The sequence below is a fragment of the Ipomoea nil genome, unplaced genomic scaffold, assembly GCF_001879475.1.
Source record: "Ipomoea nil cultivar Tokyo-kokei standard unplaced genomic scaffold, Asagao_1.1 scaffold3056, whole genome shotgun sequence".
Taxonomy (NCBI): Eukaryota; Viridiplantae; Streptophyta; class Magnoliopsida; order Solanales; family Convolvulaceae; genus Ipomoea; species Ipomoea nil.
The window spans coordinates 452,129-474,596 of record NW_017619484.1 but is presented as its reverse complement, the minus strand read 5'-3'; the positions used below and the strand labels follow the sequence as shown (position 1 = coordinate 474,596).

Here is a 22,468-nt window from a genome sequence, read left to right as displayed (position 1 = left end):
TAATTATTGGAAGCAATAAATAAATCAAAATAGGCTAAACGTGATAAAAGATATTCATAATAATAAAATATAATACATAATTAATTGGATAAAATAGTTCAAATAAAAAACACATAATAAATAACACATCTTCTATATTGCTATCATATATATTTATAAATATTTTTCCTTTTAGTTAAATCAATTTCAAGTTTTTCTAAATTAATTTGAATACGATGATGCACAATAGGACGTCTAAACTACATTGCCTAGATAATTCATAATAATAATAATAATAATAATAATAATAATAATAATAATAATAATAAAATTAAACTGTTTTTAAAAATATTTTTCATAACTAAATCACAAAATATATTATAGATACATAACTCATTATAAAATTAACAAAATAGCACATATTTTAAACATAAGTAGTAAATTATTCAAATAGAAATAGATTCAAAATTTGATACGAATCACAAATCAATCTATATTATAAATCTCACTATAATTATAAAAAGGTAAAAAAAAAAAATTACAAAATAAATTTTAAATAATACAAATTAAAAATATAAAGAAATTTCTTAAGTTACAATTTTAATACTATATAATAATATCCTAAAGAGTAAGAGAGGAAAAGTTTAATGTATAGAACTATTTATTTTTATTAAAACATTAATGTATGGAAATAGAGATGCGTGTAACAGTATATATACACATGATATAATAGGAGATGATTCGATCCCTAGATCTATACCATAAAAACCACATATCCTACCGGCTAAACTAACTTCCACTTTATTAACATGAAGCTATACAAAATTATTATACTATATCTATAGTATATATAAAAGGGTATGTGTATGTACAGTCTGGTGGGCCCCTTCCAAGCGTGGGCCCTGGGTGAGTACATAAGGTCCCTTGCTGAGATGTAACCCCACAAATATATTTATATACTTTTTGCATGTTTATTGCCTACCTCAACTGTCATACGAAGTGACTTTCTTCTTTAGTCTATGTATTTGCTTTTGTGATTTTCATGTCTTTCTACAATCTACTTCTCTCATACCTTTAGTAGAGAGCCATGCAACTGACATAGACTGAGGTCAAGATGAAGAAGAAAAGATTAATACCTGATGCCTCAATATGTATTGAAAACTGAACCATTGAGGATACAAATTCATATCTATGCTGTAGTTCCCTTTTTTTTCCCAAAGTTTGGGAGGAAACTTGTGTCCCCCCTCAAATGGTGCAGGATGGTTTGGGGTACTTCGACTCAGGACTTGCCTTTATAACACTTCTCCAATTTTCTGCTTTTCGTTTGTGCATTGTTTTCAGTATAGTAAAGTAGTAAACAAGCTACTAATTTTGTTTTGTTTTGAGTTAGTTAGTTTACACATTCATCATTGACCTGCAGTTAACACAAATTTTTGCTTGCCACCACCAGAAATGCAGGTTGAAAGAAGATAGATTCACTTTTGGTTCCCTTTGTGTTTTAAATAAGTACTTTAAAGTATATCAAGACAAGATTATATTGGAACTGTTTAGATAATTGAATGTTAAATTTGCGTATTTAAATGGGCAATTCTAAGTTTACAAATGCAAGATAATATAGTCAAGATTGATTACAATCCTGCAAACCCATACTCCTCCCATCATCCCATGATCTCTCCACCACCTCCCTGTACCCCTCGTCATATAGCCATGCCATCTCAAAACGGAAACCGCTCCGTCTCATGCTCCCTTGCTCATTATAACCATGTATCCCTAAAAATATGGCTGAGTGGTCTGATTTCATTGTCAATATATTCGTGACACTGGCCTTAGGAACCACACCACGCCAATCATCTGTCACACCTTGTCCAATTTCTCCTCAATCCAGTCCTCCGTGCCCTTTCCCTTTTCCCATGTAAACTGATATCCATTCATTGGCAACTGTGATAACCCACACTGCTCAATAACTTCCCCAAATCCGCGAAGAAGATTATCAGGGTGTGGAAGGTCAGATCGTGGTGCTAGCGATTTAATCAGATCCCAAGCCTCATACCGCCTATGCCGCTCTGGAAAATCGTAATAACATGTCATTCTCCAGTTCGAAAAGCCCGTAATACTCACCTCCACATCAATATGATTTTTCGAAAAGCTAAAGAGCCTTGTTGTATTATTCTTTCGCCACAACAAAGCTAGTCCACCGCTTAGACCGTTTCTACCACTACTATCAACATAAAAAAGGCCATCGAAACCAAGTTGGACACGCATATGCTCAGCATGTATTCGTCCCACCTTAGTCTCCATGAGAAAAACAAAATCTGGCTTCTTACGTGTCACAATGTCTATCACTTCACGAACTGTTCGTGGATTGCCCAAGCCACGACAGTTCCAGCTTAGAGTAATCATGATGATGGGCGGGCCTGGGAACCAGAACCCGCCATAAACAAGTTTTTTTAAACCTCTGTCATTGCAACATCCTCATTATCATCACCCTCCAACCCATTACCACTATCCCCTTCCAGCCTCCTCTTCGTAGCCGCCACAAGAATCAGCTCGGGCCCCTGCCGGCCAGAACCTGACCCCGCGGCATTACCGCTGGTCAGCCCTCCTGGCAGTACAGCAGCCACGGTCGCCGCCGATTGTATTGGCTTCCCCTCCTTATCCAATAGCCACGGTGCTCCAACCTTTCGTGGCCCCCTCCGTTGCCCTGCACGCAGTTCGTCCGTATAGGGGTACTGCTTTAACGGTATGTTTGCCTCCCGGGCTTTCAAACAGAACTTATGCAAGTGTCCAAGCATTCCACAGAAAAAGCAAAAGTTATGCAGCCTCTCATATTTAAAACTTACCCAGCAAGTCGACTTGTCTCGTTTTAAAAATTTCATTCGTCGTTTTAGCGGTTTCAGCACAGGAATCGAAACCCTAATTCGGTAGAACGTTTTCCATGGTGCATCTGCAAACCTGTCATCAATCTTAACTAAAGTTCCCAGAAAATTCCCGACCTGTTCCAAGATCACATCCGAGGTATATCCAAGTGGTAGCGCATGTAACTGTACCCACATATCAACAATATCGAGCGGAATGGTAACCGGTATTGCACCATCCCGAACTTGCTTACAAACTATGGTATGGTTCTCAAACGACCACAGGCCACCATCTAGAACATATTGCATGTCGGATTCATGATAAAACACAAACAAAAACATCCCCAGTTGAATCTCCGTTACATGAACACCCATCACCGGTTGCCATACCGAAGTCATAAATTGGCTCATGAACTCAACTTTGATTATCTTCGTTGTCAAGAACCGGCCTACCAACCTCCACATCGCCCTTGCCTCCACCGTCTCCTCGGCGTCATCCTGCCCCGCCGGTGTGAACACCTCCTCCTCCTCCGCCAAGGCCATGTCCGCCCACCGCTCGGACAAATGCTCCACAACACCTGCTTCCGTTGCTGCCTCCATGCTCGTACTGTTAGAGACGCCGACCTTCGTCGTAGAGAAGAACCAGAGATAGTCGAAGAAGCCCTCGGCAATCCAAGGAAGGGAACCGAAACCCTAGCTTAGCCTAGAGAGAGAATCTAAAAATATGGTTCTTAGTTGTAGGGAATGATTTCAAGGAATCTAATTCTTAGTTAATTAATTAAATAATTAATTAATATGTATTAAAAAGAATAATTGACTGAGAATAAAAATGACACGAAAATTAGGCCAATTGAAATAGAAAATGACTATTAATAATTGACTGAAAGTCTGAAAATGAAAAATACTTCCAAACTGACTAAGTATATAGAAAGAATATTAATCTCGGTTATATATTTTATAAAATATAAAGTTACTGGAAATATAAAAAAATCTCTATATATAGGTTACTCAAATATAATTATGTAAAGATATATATATTTAAAAATTGAAAATGAAATAGAATCATTTAGTATCCACAATTTATAAGAAAAATTTTGTAATTAAAGATGGAAAATGTTTTGCAATACGAGATGAAAATATAAGGTTTAGTCGAGATGGAAAAAAGAATATTAATCGATATGAAAATTAATAATTTTTACTCCAAATGTTATTTTATACTAATAATATAAGGGTTGTGTAATTATAAGGTTTAGCCGAGTATGTCAAAAAAAAGCTTAGCCGAGATGGAAAAGATATTAATCTCGGTTATATATTTTATAAAATGTAAAGTTACTGGAAATATTAAAAAAAAAAATGTGTGTATATATGTTACTGGAAATATAGTTGTGTAGAGATATATTTACAAATGGAAAATTGAATAGAATCGTTTACTATCCACAATTTATAAGGAAAATTGTGTAATTAAAGGTGGAAATGTTCATATAATACGAAAACGTAGTCAAGAAATTCTCTCTAGGGTTTTCTATGGTTCCCTCTCTCTCTCTTGTTTATCGAGATTTTCCGGCGCTTTTCGTGTGTTCTCTCCGGGTTCTGCATCGGCGTAATAGTGATGGAAGGGGCGGAGCAAGTAGCGGCAACGCAGCAGGCTGTGGCGGCGATGGGCGGACGTGACCTTGGACGACGAAGAAGATGATGTTTTTGTGCCGGCGGTGGAAGAGGGCGCTGAACAGCCGGCCGAGACAGTTCCAACATGGCGGCTAGTTGGTAGGTTCCTGACTACCAAGCTTGTGAAGGCGGAGTATATGAGCCAGGTCATGGCTTCGGTATGGCAACCGGTGAAGGGGGTTCGGGTCTCGGAATTGCAACCGGGGCTTTTTCTCTTTGTGTTCTTCCATGACACGGACATTCAGTTGGTTCTAGATGGTGGTCCATGGTCCTTTGAGAACCACACTTTTGTTTGCAAGCAAATTCACGATGGTGAGATACCGGTCTCGGTGTCGTTGGATACAGGTGCATGACTTGCCGTTGGGCTATACTTCGGATCTTATTTTGGAACAGGTGGGAAATTTTTTGGGTGTTTTTATCAAGATTGATGATAGATTCGCGAATGCACCTTGGAAGACGTTTTACCGGATTAGGGTTTCAATCTCGGTCTTGAAACCGCTAAAACGGCGCATGAAACTAATGAAGAGGGATAAAACGACTTGTTGGGTAAATTTCAAATATGAGAGGTTACACCACTTTTGTTACTTCTGTGGTATGATGGGGCATCTTCATAAGTACTGCTTGAAGGCGCAGGATGCAAAGGTACCGGTTGAGCAATATCCGTATGACGAGAATTTACGTGCTGGTTTTAGAAAAGGACCGCGAAAGGTGGGTGCTTCGTGGCTACTTGATATGAATGGTAACCCGATGGCAGGAACACGGCCAGATATGGTGCATAGGCCACGGGTTGATGGGCAAGAAGGGGGGCCAACTGAGCCTTCACGTGACCAGGTGGAAGGTGATGTGGTCACGGCTGCGAGCAAGAGAAGAAGGGCTGAGCTCAATGATGGGGGTAATGTGCGTGTTGGTGGAGATGTGATTATGACAGAGATCCAAAAAAACTTGTCCATGGCGGGTTCTGGTTCCCAGACCCGCCCGTCATCATGAGTACTATCAGCTGGAACTGTCGTGGCTTGGACAATCCACGAACAGTTCGAGAATTAACGGACCTTGCGTCCAAGAAGAAGCCTGATTTTATTTTTCTTATGGAAACCATGGTGCAACGAATACATGCTGAAAGAATTCGTGTCACCCTTGGTTTTGATGGTCTTTTTTATGTTGATCCGACACCGCAGGGTGGTGGTGGTTTAGCACTACTGTGGCGAAAGAATAATACGGCGAGTTTATTGAGTTATTATAAAAATCACATTGATATTGAAGTTAAAATGTCTAGCTTTCCGAGGTGGAGAATGACATGTTATTATGGCTATTCTCAGCGCCATAGGAGGGCAGAAGCATGGGAGTTGATAAAATCCTTTGCACCCCGGTCTACTTTACCATGGGTTATGATTGGAGATTTTAATGATCTCCTATTCCAGCACGAGAAGAGAGGAGGTAATCCGCACCCTAATAATCTCCTACGCGGCTTTGGGGAGACTATTGACCAGTGTGGCTTGACTCAGTTACCTATGGAGGGTTACCGGTTTACTTGGGAAAAAGGAAAGGGTACGCCAGCCTGCATTGAAGAACGTTTGGATAAGGTATTAGCATCTAATGATTGGCGTGAAGTTGTGCCTGGGGCTAGGGTGATTAATAATCTAATGAGGAAATCTGATCATTCTGCATTATTTTTGAGTGTCCATGGAATTTTACAAAACGGAGGAGGAGGAAGGAGGGGGTTTCGGTTTGAAATGGCCTGGTTATATGATGACGGATGCAGGAATGTGGTGGAGAAGTCATGGGAGGAGGGGAGGAGTGAAGGGATCCAGGACTGTATAACACACTGTGGGAACAAATTGTCCAGATGGGGTGGAGACCGGTATCATAAGTTTGGTGAAAAAATCAGACACCTGTAGAAGCAACAGTTACATCTTAGGGGTCGTACTGATTTGGCATCCTTGAATGAATTCCAGCGCCTGGAGGGAATTCTGAGTAATATGGAGATCCAAGAGGATGCTTACTGGAGGCAAAGAGCCAAATAACACTGGTTAAAGAATGCAGATGCTAATACGAAATTCTATCACAGGTACGCCTCTCATCGTATGAAGAAAAATACTATTTATAAACTTATGAATGATAGTGGGGATTGGGTGGAAGGTGATGCTATGAGTGCAGTTACTTTGGATTATTTTAGCCATATATTTTCTTCTTGTAACCCATTGAATGGTGACAATCTATTTTCTGGAGTATCCCCGAGTAACCCAGGATCAGAATGAGTTATTATTACGTCCCTTTGAGATATTTGAAGTTAAAGATGCCCTATTTGCGATGGCCCCTGACAAAGCTCCTGGACCAGATGGTATGAACCCAGGATTTTATCAACAATTCTGGGATATAGTTGGTAGCGATGTTTCGGCATTTATAATGAATTGCCTAAACAACCGAGTTTTCCCCTCCAATTTGAATGATACAGATGTAGTACTCATCCCCAAGAAGAAAAACCCTGAAGTGGTAGCAGATTTTCGCCCGATAGCATTAAGCAATGTGATATACAGGATAATGGCTAAGATGGTTACGCAGAGAATGAAGCCGTTAATGGAAAATTTAATATCTGCATCCCAGGGTGCTTTTATTCCAGACAGGCTGATTACTGATAATATTCTTATAGCTGCGAAAGTAGGGCACTACCTGAATAGAAAACAGTGCGGGGCGGTAGGGTGGAGTGCACTCAAACTGGATATGGCCAAAGCTTATGACCGCATGGAATGGCCCTTCCTTCGTGGGATGTTGTTAGCTCTAGGCTTTGATGATAGATGGGTTGAGTTACTTATGATGTGTGTGACCACTGTGTCGTATAACTTTATGATAAATGGCGCTCGTAGTACCTCCATTACACCCACGCGTGGCCTCCGCCAGGGAGACCCATTATCTCCGTATTTGTTTATCATATGTGCAGAGGGCCTCTCACTATTATTGCAACAGGCTCAGAATAAAGGTTTAATACATGGTTGCAGGGTTGCTAGAGGTGCACCACCGATCTCTCATTTATTTTTTTGCAGATGATAGCCTACTATTTTTTAGAGCAAATAGACATGAAGCATCTGAAATAAAGAATTGTTTACAGTTATATGAGAGTTTATCTGGCCAGAAAGTAAACTATCACAAATCCAGCATATGCTACAGCAGGAATACAGGGCAGAATGATAAAGATATGGTGGCACAAATACTGGGTGTTACACAAGCCCCCAACTTTGGGAAATATCTGGGGCTGCCTTCTTTTGTGGGACGAAACAAAAAGGCGGCATTTGCATACATTGAGGATAAAATCAAGCAAAGGATTGGATCTTGGAATAAGAGGTTGCTAACGCAGGCCGGGAAGGAAATATTGTTGAAAAGTGTGGCTCAGGCAATGCCAACTTTTTCAATGAGTGTTTTTCTTCTACCAATATCTGTTTGTACGGCTATTGAGCGTATTATGAATCGGTACTGGTGGGGGTCAGGTACGGATCGTGGCATACATTGGAAAGCCTGGGATAAATTGTGTATCCCAAAGAAATATGGTGGACTATGATTTAAAGATTTAAGGGCATTTAATTTGGCAATGTTAGGAAAGCAGGCATGGAGGCTGCTCACTAACATAGACTCATTGGTAGCCAAAGTCTATAAAGCAAGATATTATCCAAAGGATACTTTCCTAGAGGCAACTATAGGAAATAATCCAAGTTTTTGTTGGCGCAGTATCATGGCAGCAAAAGAGCTAGTATGTGGTGGCGTAAGAAGAAGAATTGGGAATGGAAATTCTACCTTGATATGGTAGCATCCCTGGCTGAATGATGAACTGGATCCTATGATTCACACGGAAATGCCGCAATATCTGTCTGGGGCCAAAGTAATAGGGCTAATTGATCATGATACAGGTACCTGGGATCCACATATATTGGCAGATATTTTCCAACCGAGTGATATACCCAGAATTCAGAGTATACCAATTGCCCCTGAGTATGATGATATATGGTATTGGTATGGTAATCCTAATGGATGTTATTCAGTCAAGAGTGGCTACAGGCATATAGTGGGGAGTTATGAGAATAATTCTAATGGTATTTTTAATGAATGGCTAACCTTATGGAAATTAAAAATACCACCAAAGTGGAAGACATTCCTATGGAGAGCTATTTGTGATATCCTTCCTACCACTAACAATCTGCTTATAAAGAGAGTGGATGTTAACCCAATGTGTGCCATGTGTGGAAATGTGAATGAAGATACCATGCATGCATTAGTTTTGTGTGACTATGCACACTCCATTTGGGCAAAATCCAACCTTCCAATCCCCAATATTGTCACAAATATTTTTCATGATTGGTTTAGTGCAATCTTGAATGTTCTAGACTTTGATGGAATTGTTTATGCAGCTGCAATTTTATACCATCTTTGGAGGGCCAGAAACGGAGCGGTATGGGATGCCTGTCTACCAAGACCAACGAAATTATTGTCAGTGGCGACAGCCACAATGAAAGCATGGAAAGATATTCACCATCGTGTCCCGCCGTCACAGCCACGAACGGCCAGCCACCACCTTACTGCTGAACAGCAGCCACTGCCGCCGCTGGGACCGAACGCCGAGCCTGCCGGGAATGGACTGCCACCGCCGCATGCTGCCACTTTGGAATCTGTGATTGGCGAGATGATGACATCCGTCAAATGTTATATGGACGCGAGTTATCATCGAGGAACCAATGTTGCAGCTGTTGGTGCGGTACTCCTCGATGCCAATGGCCACTACATATCTGCCTTCAGCGCCCCGTTAACAGGTTGCCACTCACCGCTCATGGCCGAGACTTTGGCATGCAAAGAGGTTTTACCATGGCTTAAAAGGAGGAATGAACTATCTATACAGATTCATACGGATTGTCAACAGCTACAGTGCTACTTAACTGGGCCACCAGCCACGTTACGCTCGCATTTAGGTTATGCTATCGATAGTTGCAGAACCTATATGTCTACCTTTAATTATTGTTCAGTGCTTTACATTCCTAGATTACAGAATTTATTAGCTCATACATTAGCTACTTCAGCACTTAGTTTCAATACTGCTATGTACTGGGACAATGTTCCACCAGACTCTATTTTAACTCTTCTATAAATACAACCGCCAGGTTGACTTTCAAAAAAAAAAAGGTGGAAATGTTCTTGCAATACATATGAATGATTCAAAAGAAATTAATTATGACTGATTTTGTAGCATATCTTTATTCAAAATTATAGGACCTCATTACAACACGCAGTGTTGCAAAAATCGGGCCTAGGCGCCGATTAATCGGCGCCTAGCGATTTTTTCAACCATGACAACACGCATATATAAAGATATAAAATTATGTATAGAATGTGTAAGGAAAATTTTGCTTAAAGATGGAAAACAAATTAGACCAATTAGAAAATGTAATGAATATTAATAATTCACTCAAAATTAAATATGATCCCCAGATATATTCACTGAACACTGATATTTAAAATATCTAAAGTTTCAGCACTTAATACGTACATCTACCCATTGACTATTAATTTTGGGCAATTATTTGATCAAATTCAAGCAATGATAACATTAGAAAATACCATCGATCCAACCCAATTCATCAATTGCATTATATAATATTCGATATAATAATTTATATAATTATATATCGATCCAAATATATTCTTAAAATATTTTAACAAATTCATTCCGTGCATCGCACGGGGGCAAATACTAGTATAACAATTAAATTATAACGTACCTTGCAGCAATTTATATCGTGAACTAAGATCCACAGTACACTGTAGACTCTAGTTTAATACACAGAATTTAATTTCATAAGGTACATAATTCTTGTTTATAATGCATAGAATTCATGTTAATTATAAACATACACATAACATGATATAATGGACATGAATTCTGTACATTATGAACATGAATTCTCTGTTAAGTGTTTATGTGTCTTCAGCTATATAATACAAAATTTATGTTTATAATGGACATAATTTATGTTTAAAATACATCAAATTCATATTTATTATATCGTCTCACTTGTGAATCATTCATCAAATTTCCCCTCCTCCACCTCCAGTTCTAATATTCTTGTTGCCCTGCTCAATTTTATCTTCTCTTGCGCCGTCGCAAAGCATTGAGATTTGAGGGAGAGATAGATAGAGTTCATTCACTTTTCTCCACTGCAATTTCATACCTGTAGTAGCGTCTTCATTTCTCCCCCTCTCTACATCACTCATTCTGAAATCAAAGGTAACTCCTTACCTACGCATAACATATTTTTTGCTCCGTTTTAAAACTAAGTTTTGGGGTTTTAAGTACATTAGTTCTGTGAATTTTGCTTTTGTAGTTATTCTCAATGAATTTTTTCTCACTGTTGATACACTACTCAGATTCTAACCTAATCCAACCAGCTAAATTTGAGACCAAAATAACGTATCCCAATCATTCAAACTAAACTGGGGTTTGGAAATCCCAAAATTTAAAGATATATAGAATTTTTGCCCAGACCGAATGCTTAAGCCTGTCACATATGCACCAATAATTAGCAACCGCACAATTGCTGTAGTTTATGACATGATTTAGCAATGGTTTCCATGACTGTTATAATGACAGTAGCCTGTAGCTGTGTGGTTCAGTGCCAAGGCTGCGGATTTGGAACATTTATGGTATAATGAAAGTTATGGCTGTCAAAATGTTAGTGAGACTGTATATGTGCTGTTGTTCCGTATGGCTGAGCTGTAATCAGCACAACATTTCGCTTGTTTGATCACTAGTTTTCATGTTTCAGGACTAAATGAACGTGGAATCTCCTGTATTTCTAAATTTATGAGCAAAAAGTTAATTGACGTCTATTGTTTTTCTTTATAGATTAGAGATGGTGGTGTCTGTTTCTAGCTGGAACTCCTACCTTTCAGGTTCAATATATGTCAGCTTTGTTTTTGCCAATTTGATTAGTTGTGCTGAAAGTTCGGTTAATTGGCTAATGTTCTATGAGCTGTAGGTACTCTTCAACTTACAACTGGCATAAAGTCTCCCACACAGCCATTTCGAATTCATTGCCCCAATAGGTTCAGTTTCATAGAGCATTCTTCTGTTCAACTGACACCTAAGAAAGTAACTATTGCTTTCTCTGTTTACAAGATGTACATATTTATCATACCATATGAGCATTTTGATGTTTTTCCCTTTTGGTAGATAACTAGTGTAAAGATTGAGCATACATCTTTTGTGAGTCATGATGTCAAATGCTATTCATATGTCCAAAGAAATCATCAGCACTTGAGAGATGATGATGACAACAACCCATTTTTCGGGTTCTTAATGGAGCCGTTCAGGTACTTTACTTGCATACACAATTACACATGCCCTCTGCAGTCATAGTTTTGTAGAACAGGGAAGAAATAGGATCATATATGAAAATAGATAAAACTAAAAGAGTGGACATGAGACTTGTGTTTGCAAATATGAAGATACAGGTTACAAATTTTAACACATACAATCTCAACTTGGCTCTCTTGTCCGTACATTCTTTCATCCATTATTATAGTATCATTATTATAGACCCATTCCTAAGGATTCTTTTAAAATCTTGAAATATTTTTCTTCATTTGGAAGCTGGAATCAAGTGGTGAGAGGAAAAAGATTAGGGAAGAAAGCAAAACTCACAGAAAGGACTTCCAATTCTTGCTTGTATACCTATGGACATTTTGAAGGAAACAAAGTTAGAATTTATGAAGTAGCTCCTTGTGTGCTTCTGATTTAGGGTGGTAATTTTGAAGAGTTAATTCCATATTTTGTCCTAGATTTATAGGTGTTATTCCACTTCTCATAACATCCCCACTGGTCCTAGTATTATTGAGGCATGATCATTTTTGGTCCTCCGTTAACAAACCTGTTTAAATGACGTTAAATACAATGGCATTTTGGTCTTTTTGATACAAAGTGTATATTTTTATTTTTATATTTTCTGAAAAAATCCCTAATTCCTGATCAGACTACTCTGTCTTCTTCAAGTGCCCTCTGCAGCAGTGTCCGCAGCAGCCTCCGCAGCAATCTTTGTTGTACATTTGTACCTATGTTGCTGTTGTTATATATTTGTATTGCTTTTTTCACTTAAAAAAAAACACTACCCAACCAACATTGAAAAATACAAGAAGAGCAAATACAAAAGTTTGCCGTACCTTTGTTGTTGCTTCCACCGGCATTGTGCCTTTCATCCATACCTATGGAAACAGTACTTCCAGTTCTTGCTTGTATACCTATGGAAATTTTGAAGGAAACAAAGTTAGAATTTATGAAATAAAGTAGCTCCTTGTGTGCTTCTGATTTAGGGTGGTAATTTTGAAAATTTTCACGTATTTGTTAGAGTGATAATTTTTGTAAAACTGATGTCCCATAATTGCAGATCCCAGCCTTTAAAAAAGTAATTATTGTATTTATTTTTTCCGTGACTGCCGTATTATGAAGTAAGGTATATTGAAACACTTTCTAATGAATTTGTTGTTTAATATACAGGGTAACTAAGACTTTACTGTCATTTCTGGCTGAACAGCCAAGTCAGCTGAAGTACATAGAATGGCCAAGCATCCAGAGCACGGTTAGTTCTAAATTTAAACTCTCTTTCGTTTCTGAAGAGTGAAGACCAATATTGTTTGATGACATGCTTTCCACTCTTTTGTATAGATTGCCACTTTTTTCTAGTTCTCACCATTGAACAATTTATATTTTAAAAAAAATTTATTCTGATCTTCAATCAGAGTAAGACTTTGTCAACTCACTTCCTTTTTGCTTCATTGAAAATTTAAAGTAGCCTGCCTCAGAAGTAGAATGTAATAGTGGTTTGCTTCAGTTCCAGACTTCCAGTGAAATGGCATAGTGTTTTGTATAATATGCGCTAATAATGTAAGAGAGAGGACTGGTTTTCTGCCTAATGAGAAGGCTTTTTATTATTTATTTATTTTATTAAAAATGTATGTTGCTTTTCCTTTATCAAAATCGTTGTAGTAGTATCTATCTCTAGTTCTCTACAACCTTACCAACACGTTAAAGGAAATGAAACTTGCCATTTCATTTTTCAATATATAATAAAATGTGTGAAAATAGCTATTAACTCATTGTTCAGCCAGTTATGTGTTTTGGAGAAGCTCAACTTCAATTTAAATCTTACTATTATTTTTGGATGTGAAGTATAGATCTTTAGGCATTGTTTAGAAGATGGTAATATTTTCAATTTTCCAGAAAAATAGAAAGCAAAAATGGAAAAATGGAGTTTTTGTTCAAGTTGAAATATTCTCCTAACTGAAAATGGAAACAAATTTTCCATTTTTTGAACTTTGTAAAGAAAGTTTGAAATCAACTTCAATGTTGATTTCCAAATGTAAAAAATGGGTGAACAGAGCCTTCTTACTGTTTACTGGTGTTTTGTGAACAGTACATGCACACCTTTTTTGGTTCCCATTTCTCGAACATTTGTTTTCCATTTGTAGAATGAAAATTGTTGGAAAAGTTGAAAAATGGAAAATGTTTTTCATTACTAAATATGTTGAATTTTGAGGACGGAAAACATACTTCGCCTGAGAAACAACTGAGCTTCAAAACAAGTTTGTGACCATTGTGTCATAGGCCCTTAGGTTTACCCATGGCAACAACTTTCAAGCTAATGGATACAAAATTCCCACTAGATGCATGTTTCAAGATTGCATGATGGAGTTTCTTATCTCTGAATATCAGAGCTATTAGTAGAGACCATTTTTTCGAAGAACTGTTCCTAAATGATGCAAAAATGCAAGGATGCGGGTTCTTATGGCGGTGAATTTCTAGTCCTTTGATACTGTCATCTTTGATAATGGTCATAGAAGTAGATTTAGAGGATGAGTAGATCCATGGAGTCCTCGGATGTTCATGTGATGTTTTGTTTTTGTATAATAAAGTTTCAGTTTCCATCATATTATGACATTATATTTTATGGCTTATGATTTTTATATTTTTTTTGCTCGATTATGATCTTTCTGTTTATCTGTTTCCTATGAACATTGCTATTACAGAAAGTAGTTGACTAGGGTCTAATCTCAACATTTTAATGAGAAATCATTTACCCTGCTTTAGTACAGGCAAATGATCTTCAATTATCATCCAGGGTTATTGGTGTTCTTACTGGGTTTGCCCCATGCTCTGACTGAAATAAAAGAGCTGCTAGTTCCCATCTAAAGCACACAATTCCTTGACCTGAATGCCAGTATAGATGGGAGAAAGTACATATGTTATTTCTTGTGTTACTATGTAGCTATTATAGGCTCTCAATACTATTGTCCAATGGTAGCATCTTTTGCTTTGATGGATAAATTCAATATTTAAACAGTCCTTTCATCTTTTAGGCGTCTCAATTAACTTTAGTTTGTATTCTCATAAATTCAAGAACAATTGTATCGTATGTTTAGTAAAAGCAGAACTGATGCAGTTTCTTTTGTTGCTGCAGCTGAAGACGGCAAGTCTTGCACTCGTTCTTGTTGTTGTGTTTATCATTGCATTATCGTCAGTTGATTCTGCCCTATGTTTTCTGTTGGCTTTGCTTTCAAGGAGGGCAGCATGATACAAGAATTGCGTGTTTCATGCTGAAAGGTAACCTAATCTGGCAAATGCTGTTCTTCATATGTACCCCTAAACCTAGTACTAATGGCATATTCTTTGGCATTGCCAAGGGAATGCCACATGAAGTGCCTGCTGAATTTCTCAGAAGGAACAATTTTGCCGACGTATATGTACATTCACTTTAATGGAATTACTATCTGCCCTTTTTCCATCCAACTAAAGCTTCACGTTTTAGTCGAGGTTTTCTTTTGATTATTTTTATATGTGATCAATATTCTAGGCCAACTTTGTTCAGAGAAAATCTGTGTGTAGGGTAAGTACATATTTTAATACATGCAATTTATGTTGGAGCAAATACCAATTTTAGTCCCACGAGTATTAGCAAAATGACGGTTTTAGTCCATATGTTTAATTCCTACCAATTTTCATCCACAACTATTGTTTTTGTACCAATTTTAATCCACGATTATTATTTTAGTACCAAAATTCATCACGTCAGTCACCCATCTATTTAAAACATCCTGAAATCTAAAAATTTTAAGGGCATTTTTGTCCTTTTCAACTTAATATTCCAATTTTGAGCATAACTAAATGAATTTAAGCCCAAAGATTGATCCCAATTCGCAGTTCTCCTCATCATCCTACATTAATTTGAGGAGGAAAAATGTGAATTGAGATAAATCTTAGGGCTTAAATCCCTTTATTCATGCACAAATATGAATCCTAATTTGAAAAGCACGAAACTACCCTTAATAATTTCATATTTCGGCATGTCTTAAACGAAGGGGTGACCGACGTGATGAATTTTGGCACTAAAACAATAGTTGTGGATGAAAATTGGTACTAAAACAATAATCGTGGATGAAAATTGGTAGGAATTAAACATGTGGACCAAAACTGTCATTTTGCTAATACTCGTGGGACCAAAATTGGTATTTGCTCATTTATGTTGGGTTATAGTATTTAGGAGATGTCTGATTTCTTGATTTGTTTCTCAGTGTTGTTGAGAATGTCTTTGCATTTCGTGGTGAATACTATATTTCAGGGGGAGACATCCACAGTTTTGATGAAAAATTAGACGGTGGGTTGCGCAAGGGGCTCTTGGTCACACAAGAGCTGTGAAACCTAAGAATGTAGTTGATGCAAGAAATACTGATGTCTGAGATGAATATGCACCAATCCAGGAATGTCAAGCTTGCAACAACATTCCAAAATGCACTATTCAAAAGTTACCTAACCCAGGGAAAGTGATTGTGGGAAAAACACTGATTTTTGAAGATTTGGATGTATGACAGTTGGACATAACTACCACCAGATGCAAGTTATTATGTTTTTTATAACAATATGATATGATCTGATCCCAACTAATAAGATAGTGCACATACGACAACACATGGATGCACACAAAAACAAGTGGAAAAATCAAACAATGTACACATGAGTGCATACAAAGACAAGGGGAAAAAGACCCTAGTGAGGAGACAACAGACCCTCAACAGGCAGTATTTCGTACTGATTCAGTAGACACTATTGGAGAAGAATAGAACTAACCATGCAGCTCACTAATTCAGTATATAGTATTTCGTACTGATTCACTAGACAGTATTTAGGAGAAGAATAGAACTAACCAAAATGCACACATACGGAAGCACCTGAGACTGCGTGTGGAAAATTTCATTGATGATTACCCTCTTGCACTTGCAAATAACACATGAATTATTTGTATGAGCATAAAAGTTGGTATAATCTATAATTCATCATCGCATCAACGAAAAGTTGATTATTTTACAATCTCAATAGTCTGATTAAATAAGCTTTAGGTTCAATACTGTTCTAAACATAAAACTGCTTCCGGAGACACTATCCGGATGTCAAAACCTTTGCTTCATCCAAAAACATACGATGCTATGACATACAAAGGTTGGTACATCCATTACATCATTTAACACAAACTCAGGACATATGACAGTTTTGATATGCCGCAAAAATAGTGATAACCAATGCAACAAGCATGGCAAAGGCGAATGAATGGTGGGATTAAGCTTTGACATAAAAATGAAAAACAAACACCATAACACAACAAGCAAAGCAACGTCTTGTTACAGTCTTGAACTCCATGTAAGCAGTTGCGGCTTCATCATCATCGCGCTGTTTGGCTGCAACGGATTCTGATGCGAACGCTATTCTCAAACTCTGATGTTAAAATGCAGGAATAGGTAAAGGGATATCAGAACAAGAGAGTTAGGGACCAAAATAAGAAGGGCTTGAGAACCACCACCTGCACTTGCTCATTATTCATCTTCTTGGAAGATGAGGCTTAATGGATTCCACAACGACCTATTTATAACCAAAAAAAAAAAAAAAGAGATAAGACTTCAAAATTAATACAAACCAGAACATAACAAAGACATCTATTGGGATGGAGGAGATGGGATTCAAAACTGTCTAATTTGGAAAGGGGTTTAGCTTACAACTAAGCTAAATCTAAACCCCTCTCATGGGAAAATTGCTAAAAATTGCAAATAACTCCCACCAGCATAACAAGTAATAATTCATCAAGATAGGGTATTAGCTTCCTGTATAAAGTGGGATAGCCTATGCTTATAAAGGAGAAACATTTTCTAGTATCAAGATACAATTTCATTTTTCCCTAGGTTCTATATGAAAGAGTATAGATCATACCCTCCCGTCATAAGACAATGATGCGAACATCCATGGTTCTCGATAACTCCAAGCAAGACCTTCAAAATCAAGGTAGACAAATCAAATTGAGTTTGGTGGTAAAGATGAAGAAGCAAATAGATTTTATGACAATTACCATAGACACTATCTTCATAGTCACTGTATGAATTAAGCAAATGACCATCCCGACTAGTATTGGACTCAAAGCTGAAATCAGAAAAAACTTATGAGACATGATGTCAACTAATAGAGACATTAAAATCTTATGGGTTTTCTTCTGCATGCAGAGCAAGGATTATGGATGAAGACAATCACCTCTCAGACATTAGGTCCGCAGCACTAGGAGGAGATGTAAGCCACAAATTGACTGCAGAATCAGTCCCAGCACTCTACAAATGCTTTGATGCTGTCAGCATAATACAAGCACTCCAAAATACAAAAGAGAGTAGTTTTAAGACTGTCTAGAAGAGCAGAAAGTTTAGTACATATTCCAAAGAAATGTCATCTACATTTTCTAAATGTTTTTCCTTCATGTTACATGCATTTGTGATTTAGAGAGAGAGAGAGAGAGAGAGAGAGAGAGAGAACCAGAATTAAGCCTTCATATTCAGGATTACATTTCACAGTCCATGTCCTGTCAACAAACAAATTACACTTGCTCATTTGAAAACAAGACAGGCTAGGTATTTCTGAAAACCAAATGAACTATGATTGCAATTAGACATTCAAGGGTTAGACATTCAATAATGAAGCAATGTATTCATAGCACATCCATACAAAGACCATAGCTAACCAAACACATTGCACATTTGCAAATTAACAATATCTTAGAATTTGCCAAGAATGAAGAATGATATACCAGTGATCATGCCCAGGAAGCTGTAAGACAGGAAACTTCACCATTCTAAGGTCCCATATGTTTATCCCAGATTCATCTTCAGCAGTTACCTACAAAATATAAAGCATATTAAACAGACTGGGAGTTCAGGTTTACAGGAACCTTGCCCCTTTTTCCTCAATACAGAACAAGATAAAAGGATGGAACAATTCTTAGTGGATAAGTATGTTTCTATATCTCAGTCCTGATTTTTAATTTTAACCAATTATTACATATCATAAGAGTAATCACAGTGGAGTACAGTGACAATTTGAAACTTAAGACACTTCCAAGAAAGAAGTTGACACTTCATGCATTTAAATTATCTGTCCTTACACTTGACACAAAGGAAAGAGAGAGGTCATTACAATAAGCTAAGCCAGTTGTATACTTGTATCCATCAAAGTGGATGCAGTTCTGTGTGCCAACATGCCCCTAAATCTACAAGTTAGTTAAGAGGAATACTTATAGACAACCCAGACTCATTAATCTATGTCTTCCCCGTGAACCATATACAATGACCGATTGATCAGGAACAATTAGGAATAAGAACTTCAAAGTACTAGAGCTACATTAACTTATTAAAAAACTCATTCGAAGGTACTTACAAGCATATACTTTTTCTTAACATCATAGTCTACATTTCGGATGTGAGCATGCTCAATTGAGCTTGTTTTCCTGCAAGTGCAAGAGTTGTGATATTAATTGTCAGAAACAATCTCCTCATCCCTTTGTTTCAAACTAAAAAATCCAATAAAATTTGAAAGAGTGGACCTAAAATAAAACAAATGAAATGTGCACCAGTGTCTATCATAGGACAAGGAGAAATATGCACAAAATTAGCATACTTCATATTACGTAGATCCCAAAATTGAACCGATGAGTCACATGTTAAGGCAATGGCATTATAATCATGTGGATCCCAAGCTCCCCCAGATAAAGAGTGAAGCATTCCAGCTGATTCTTTTGCTTGCACCTAAACTTGGCAACAACAGCTGAATAATAATTAGCCCAAGAAATCAGAGCTAACAAGATTCTACATATATACCAATCTTCATTACTTTTATTTATTGTTTTGTGTTGGAGAGGGTGAATAAGGATGTAAATCTTAAGGTTCTGTAATACCAGGATTACCAGCCACAGAAAATTGCATGCTGAAAAACCATCAAAATAAATTTATTTTCACAAAGCAAAATGGCTAAAGTTGTGTCCAGAGTTAATACTTGTGCAGTCTTCTTTGACGTGTCAAAGCCCCACAGAATAAGATTCTGTTCATCAATGGTAACCAATTTGTCATGCCTTCCAGTGGGCCACCAAAGTGTGCTGCCAGTTGTTCAGAAAGTTGCAGAAGACTTTAGTGTTCAAAACAAATAGATTAAAACAAGACTCCTCAACTCAATGGAAATCCTCAGTGACAATTAGAAAGCAGAACGCTTAGTATCTAAATTTTTCATCATGGTGCAATCAGTATATCATTTTACTCAAACTTTACGGTGCACTCTGCATTTCCATTTTCTTCTACTTAGGGAGCATAAGAACATATTAAAGAATCATAAACCCAACCACTGTGAAATTGTTAACTCACCATCTAATCTTTGAACCATGTGCATCAAGAGAAGCAATCCGTTCTAACTGTGGGGAATTCAGCTGCCCATACAGCTCAGGTACCTGCCAAATTGCTGCCCCATACATTTCACCTGCAAAACCAAATCATAATTCTATCACAAATAAATGTAGTGTATGAGTGTATCATCTTCTTCCTACTCTTCTACAATCCAAGTACCAATATGACCTAACAAACAACCAATCAAGCAATACAACCCTACAACTTCTGATACGGACCCACACAAGACCCGCCATGAAAACCCATATTGTGCTTGATAAATCAAAATTGAAGCAAACCCACACACGGCCTGCTGTAAAAACTCTTGTTGCATTTGGTCAACCCAGAATCAATACCCAAAAATAAGTTAGATGGAGTCAAACCCAACACAAGGTGCGAAAGACCTGCCATGTGAATCAGAGTGAACTATATTCAAAAGTAAAATTCCACTGTCGGTAGTAACAGAAACAGAAAGGCTTGGGGGTAACCCCAGCCAAGATGGCAAGAGATCCACACTTGTAACCACAAGGTCACGAGTTCAAATCCTTGCCCCCTTGCTTTGAGCCGGTTAGCTATGGGTAACCTAGGCTGGTTTACTTTCTTGAGGTCCTTTGCCGACTAGGGTCACAAGGCAGGGTTTACCTACACACAAAAGGGTTGTAGGGTTTCCCTTGTCACCCAAAAAAAAAAACACAAGAAACATAAAGGCTTCTAGAGAAGAAGACAAAGATTCTACATTATTTTTCTTATTATAATCTTTTGAATTCCCCCATTAAAACAATAAGAAATGGGTATTTATAAAGTAAGAAAAAAAAACTTCAAGTAACCTAGTGGCCATTAGTGATTTATTGGTATTAAAGCATAAAAAGAAACTGAAATGAAATGACTATTAGTGACATATAATGCTATTGAGATACAGAAAGAAACTTAGAAGTAGGCCAGCTCCATTCTTAGGGCCTTCTTCAACTGGAATGAATAGGATGGTGTCATGGTTTGCATCAACTTCACTGCTAATACACTTCCAGTAAATTTTTCAAGCAAAGGTTATAGAAATGCAGGTCCCACATTTGGCAACTAGGTCATGGAAATCCTCAAAAAAAAATTAAAACTTCTCCAACTACAGTTAGAATGCTCTACCATGCAGCCAGAACACTTTCTAATGCTCCAATGTAAATCATAAGCTATTGAAATTGAGTTCTAACGTTTCACTATTAGCTCACCACAGATCTCATAAACTGCATTCTTAACAAGACAGTGGTCCCAGATGGAAAATATATAAACATTTCAGGCATTTTATTATATTCATAAAGACAAAACAGTAAAAAAGAACTACAAAAAAACATAATCAACAATTAAGCAGAGTGAAGAGGGAATCGGCGAGTTACCGGAAGAGAAAACGGTGGAGAAGATGCGTTGATCAAAGGGGCAAGAAGCGAGGTGCCAAATCTCACTAGGGTGAGAAAACAGACCCTCGCAGATCAATTCGGTGCCGTCGGCGGAGAGCCGAATAAGATGCACCTCGTTCTCTTCTTTAAGGCTAAGAGTTCCGGCGAGGAAGCTGGTATGATCAGTGTCGGCTTTGACGTCGGCGATGCATCTCGCCTGAGAGAAATGCGGAAATGGAAATTGTAGAGAGCGAGTGTGAATTGTCAAGACTCAAGAGAGAATAGAGAAGGGAAGGGAAGGAAAGGAAGCAGAGATTACCTGATACTTGAGGCCATAGCCGATGCCTGTTGATCCTCCTTGCATTGTTGCGACTGATCTCGGAAATCTTCGATCTATACTCGCCGTTTTTCTTTACACTATTCTTTCTTATCGTTGTATATGTATTGCAATGTAGTCAGAAGTCAATCTTGTACTCGTATCAAGTCTTAATTTTGGATTAATCTGTCACCACTAATAATATTTATGTGTTGTAAATTCTTTAACTTGTAGCATTTTTCGGTGAAGATAGTGAACAGTGTAATGAAATAGGAGTAAAAGAAAAAATATAGACAAAGTAAATTGCGCAAGAAATTTTATTCCAATCACCATCTGTACATAATACAAAGAACATATATATAATTACAAAGGTAACGGAAAAGAATAATGGAGACATATACGAGGACAGTTATAACTGTTATATAATCCACTCATAATGTCCACACTTAATAATAATATAATTATAACATTCACCCTTAGACATTATCTTGTCATAATCATGTCTC

The 22,468-nt window shown here is 37.5% G+C and overlaps 3 protein-coding genes across 7 annotated transcripts; 2 read left to right on the top strand and 1 right to left on the bottom strand.

Annotated features, from left to right (window-relative positions):
- Positions 1-8,340: 8,340 nt before the first annotated feature.
- LOC109164039 lies at positions 8,341-9,624 on the top strand. Its single transcript, XM_019312790.1, has one exon. The coding sequence runs from the start codon at positions 8,341-8,343 to the stop codon at positions 9,622-9,624; it is 1,284 nt and encodes a 427-aa protein (XP_019168335.1).
- A 949-nt stretch (positions 9,625-10,573) lies between these two features.
- Positions 10,574-16,444, top strand: LOC109164017. Of its 5 annotated transcripts, XR_002051373.1 has the most exons (8): positions 10,576-10,761; positions 11,380-11,426; positions 11,513-11,625; positions 11,707-11,846; positions 13,027-13,108; positions 14,987-15,129; positions 15,380-15,412; positions 16,145-16,444. XR_002051373.1 is itself a non-coding variant. In XM_019312767.1 (7 exons), exons 2-7 carry the CDS (start codon positions 11,387-11,389, stop codon positions 16,175-16,177), a joined length of 417 nt encoding a protein of 138 aa, XP_019168312.1. In that variant the 5' UTR covers positions 10,574-10,761; positions 11,380-11,386; the 3' UTR covers positions 16,178-16,444. The 5 variants fall into 5 exon arrangements, 4 of the variants coding, with proteins under 4 accessions (XP_019168312.1, XP_019168310.1, XP_019168311.1 ...); XM_019312767.1 differs by lacking the exon at positions 15,380-15,412 and having other exon boundaries at positions 10,574-10,761; positions 14,987-14,995; XM_019312765.1 differs by lacking the exon at positions 15,380-15,412 and having other exon boundaries at positions 14,987-15,099; positions 16,061-16,444.
- Positions 16,445-16,869: 425 nt separating this feature from the next.
- Positions 16,870-22,135, bottom strand: LOC109164153 (WD repeat-containing protein DWA2-like). Its single transcript, XM_019312941.1, has 13 exons — positions 21,966-22,135; positions 21,647-21,863; positions 20,244-20,355; positions 19,882-19,981; positions 19,507-19,634; positions 19,267-19,336; positions 18,641-18,729; positions 18,370-18,415; positions 18,097-18,170; positions 17,918-17,988; positions 17,782-17,840; positions 17,378-17,436; positions 16,870-17,292 (listed from the first exon to the last, which is right to left on the bottom strand). Exons 1-12 carry the CDS (start codon positions 22,008-22,010, stop codon positions 17,395-17,397), a joined length of 1,053 nt encoding a protein of 350 aa, XP_019168486.1. The 5' UTR covers positions 22,011-22,135; the 3' UTR covers positions 16,870-17,292; positions 17,378-17,394.
- Between the last annotated feature and the right edge of the window lie 333 nt (positions 22,136-22,468).

Bases quoted from the DNA above. Each gene is read 5' to 3' on its own strand.
- LOC109164039 (XM_019312790.1), top strand. From the start codon at position 8,341: ATGCCGCAATATCTGTCTGGGGCCAAAGTAATAGGGCTAATTGATCAT.
- LOC109164017 (XM_019312765.1), top strand. From the start codon at position 11,387: ATGGTGGTGTCTGTTTCTAGCTGGAACTCCTACCTTTCAG. The intron at 11,847-13,026 runs GTACTTTACTTG...TTTAATATACAG, and splicing joins TTCTTAATGGAGCCGTTCAG to GGTAACTAAGACTTTACTGT. The intron at 13,109-14,986 runs GTTAGTTCTAAA...TTGTTGCTGCAG, and splicing joins GGCCAAGCATCCAGAGCACG to CTGAAGACGGCAAGTCTTGC.
- LOC109164153 (XM_019312941.1), bottom strand. From the start codon at position 22,010: ATGCAAGGAGGATCAACAGGCATCGGCTATGGCCTCAAGTATCAG. The intron at 19,337-19,506 runs GTATGCTAATTT...TTGCACTTGCAG, and splicing joins TGGGATCTACGTAATATGAA to GAAAACAAGCTCAATTGAGC. The intron at 18,416-18,640 runs GTATATCATTCT...GTTTGTTGACAG, and splicing joins CTTCCTGGGCATGATCACTG to GACATGGACTGTGAAATGTA.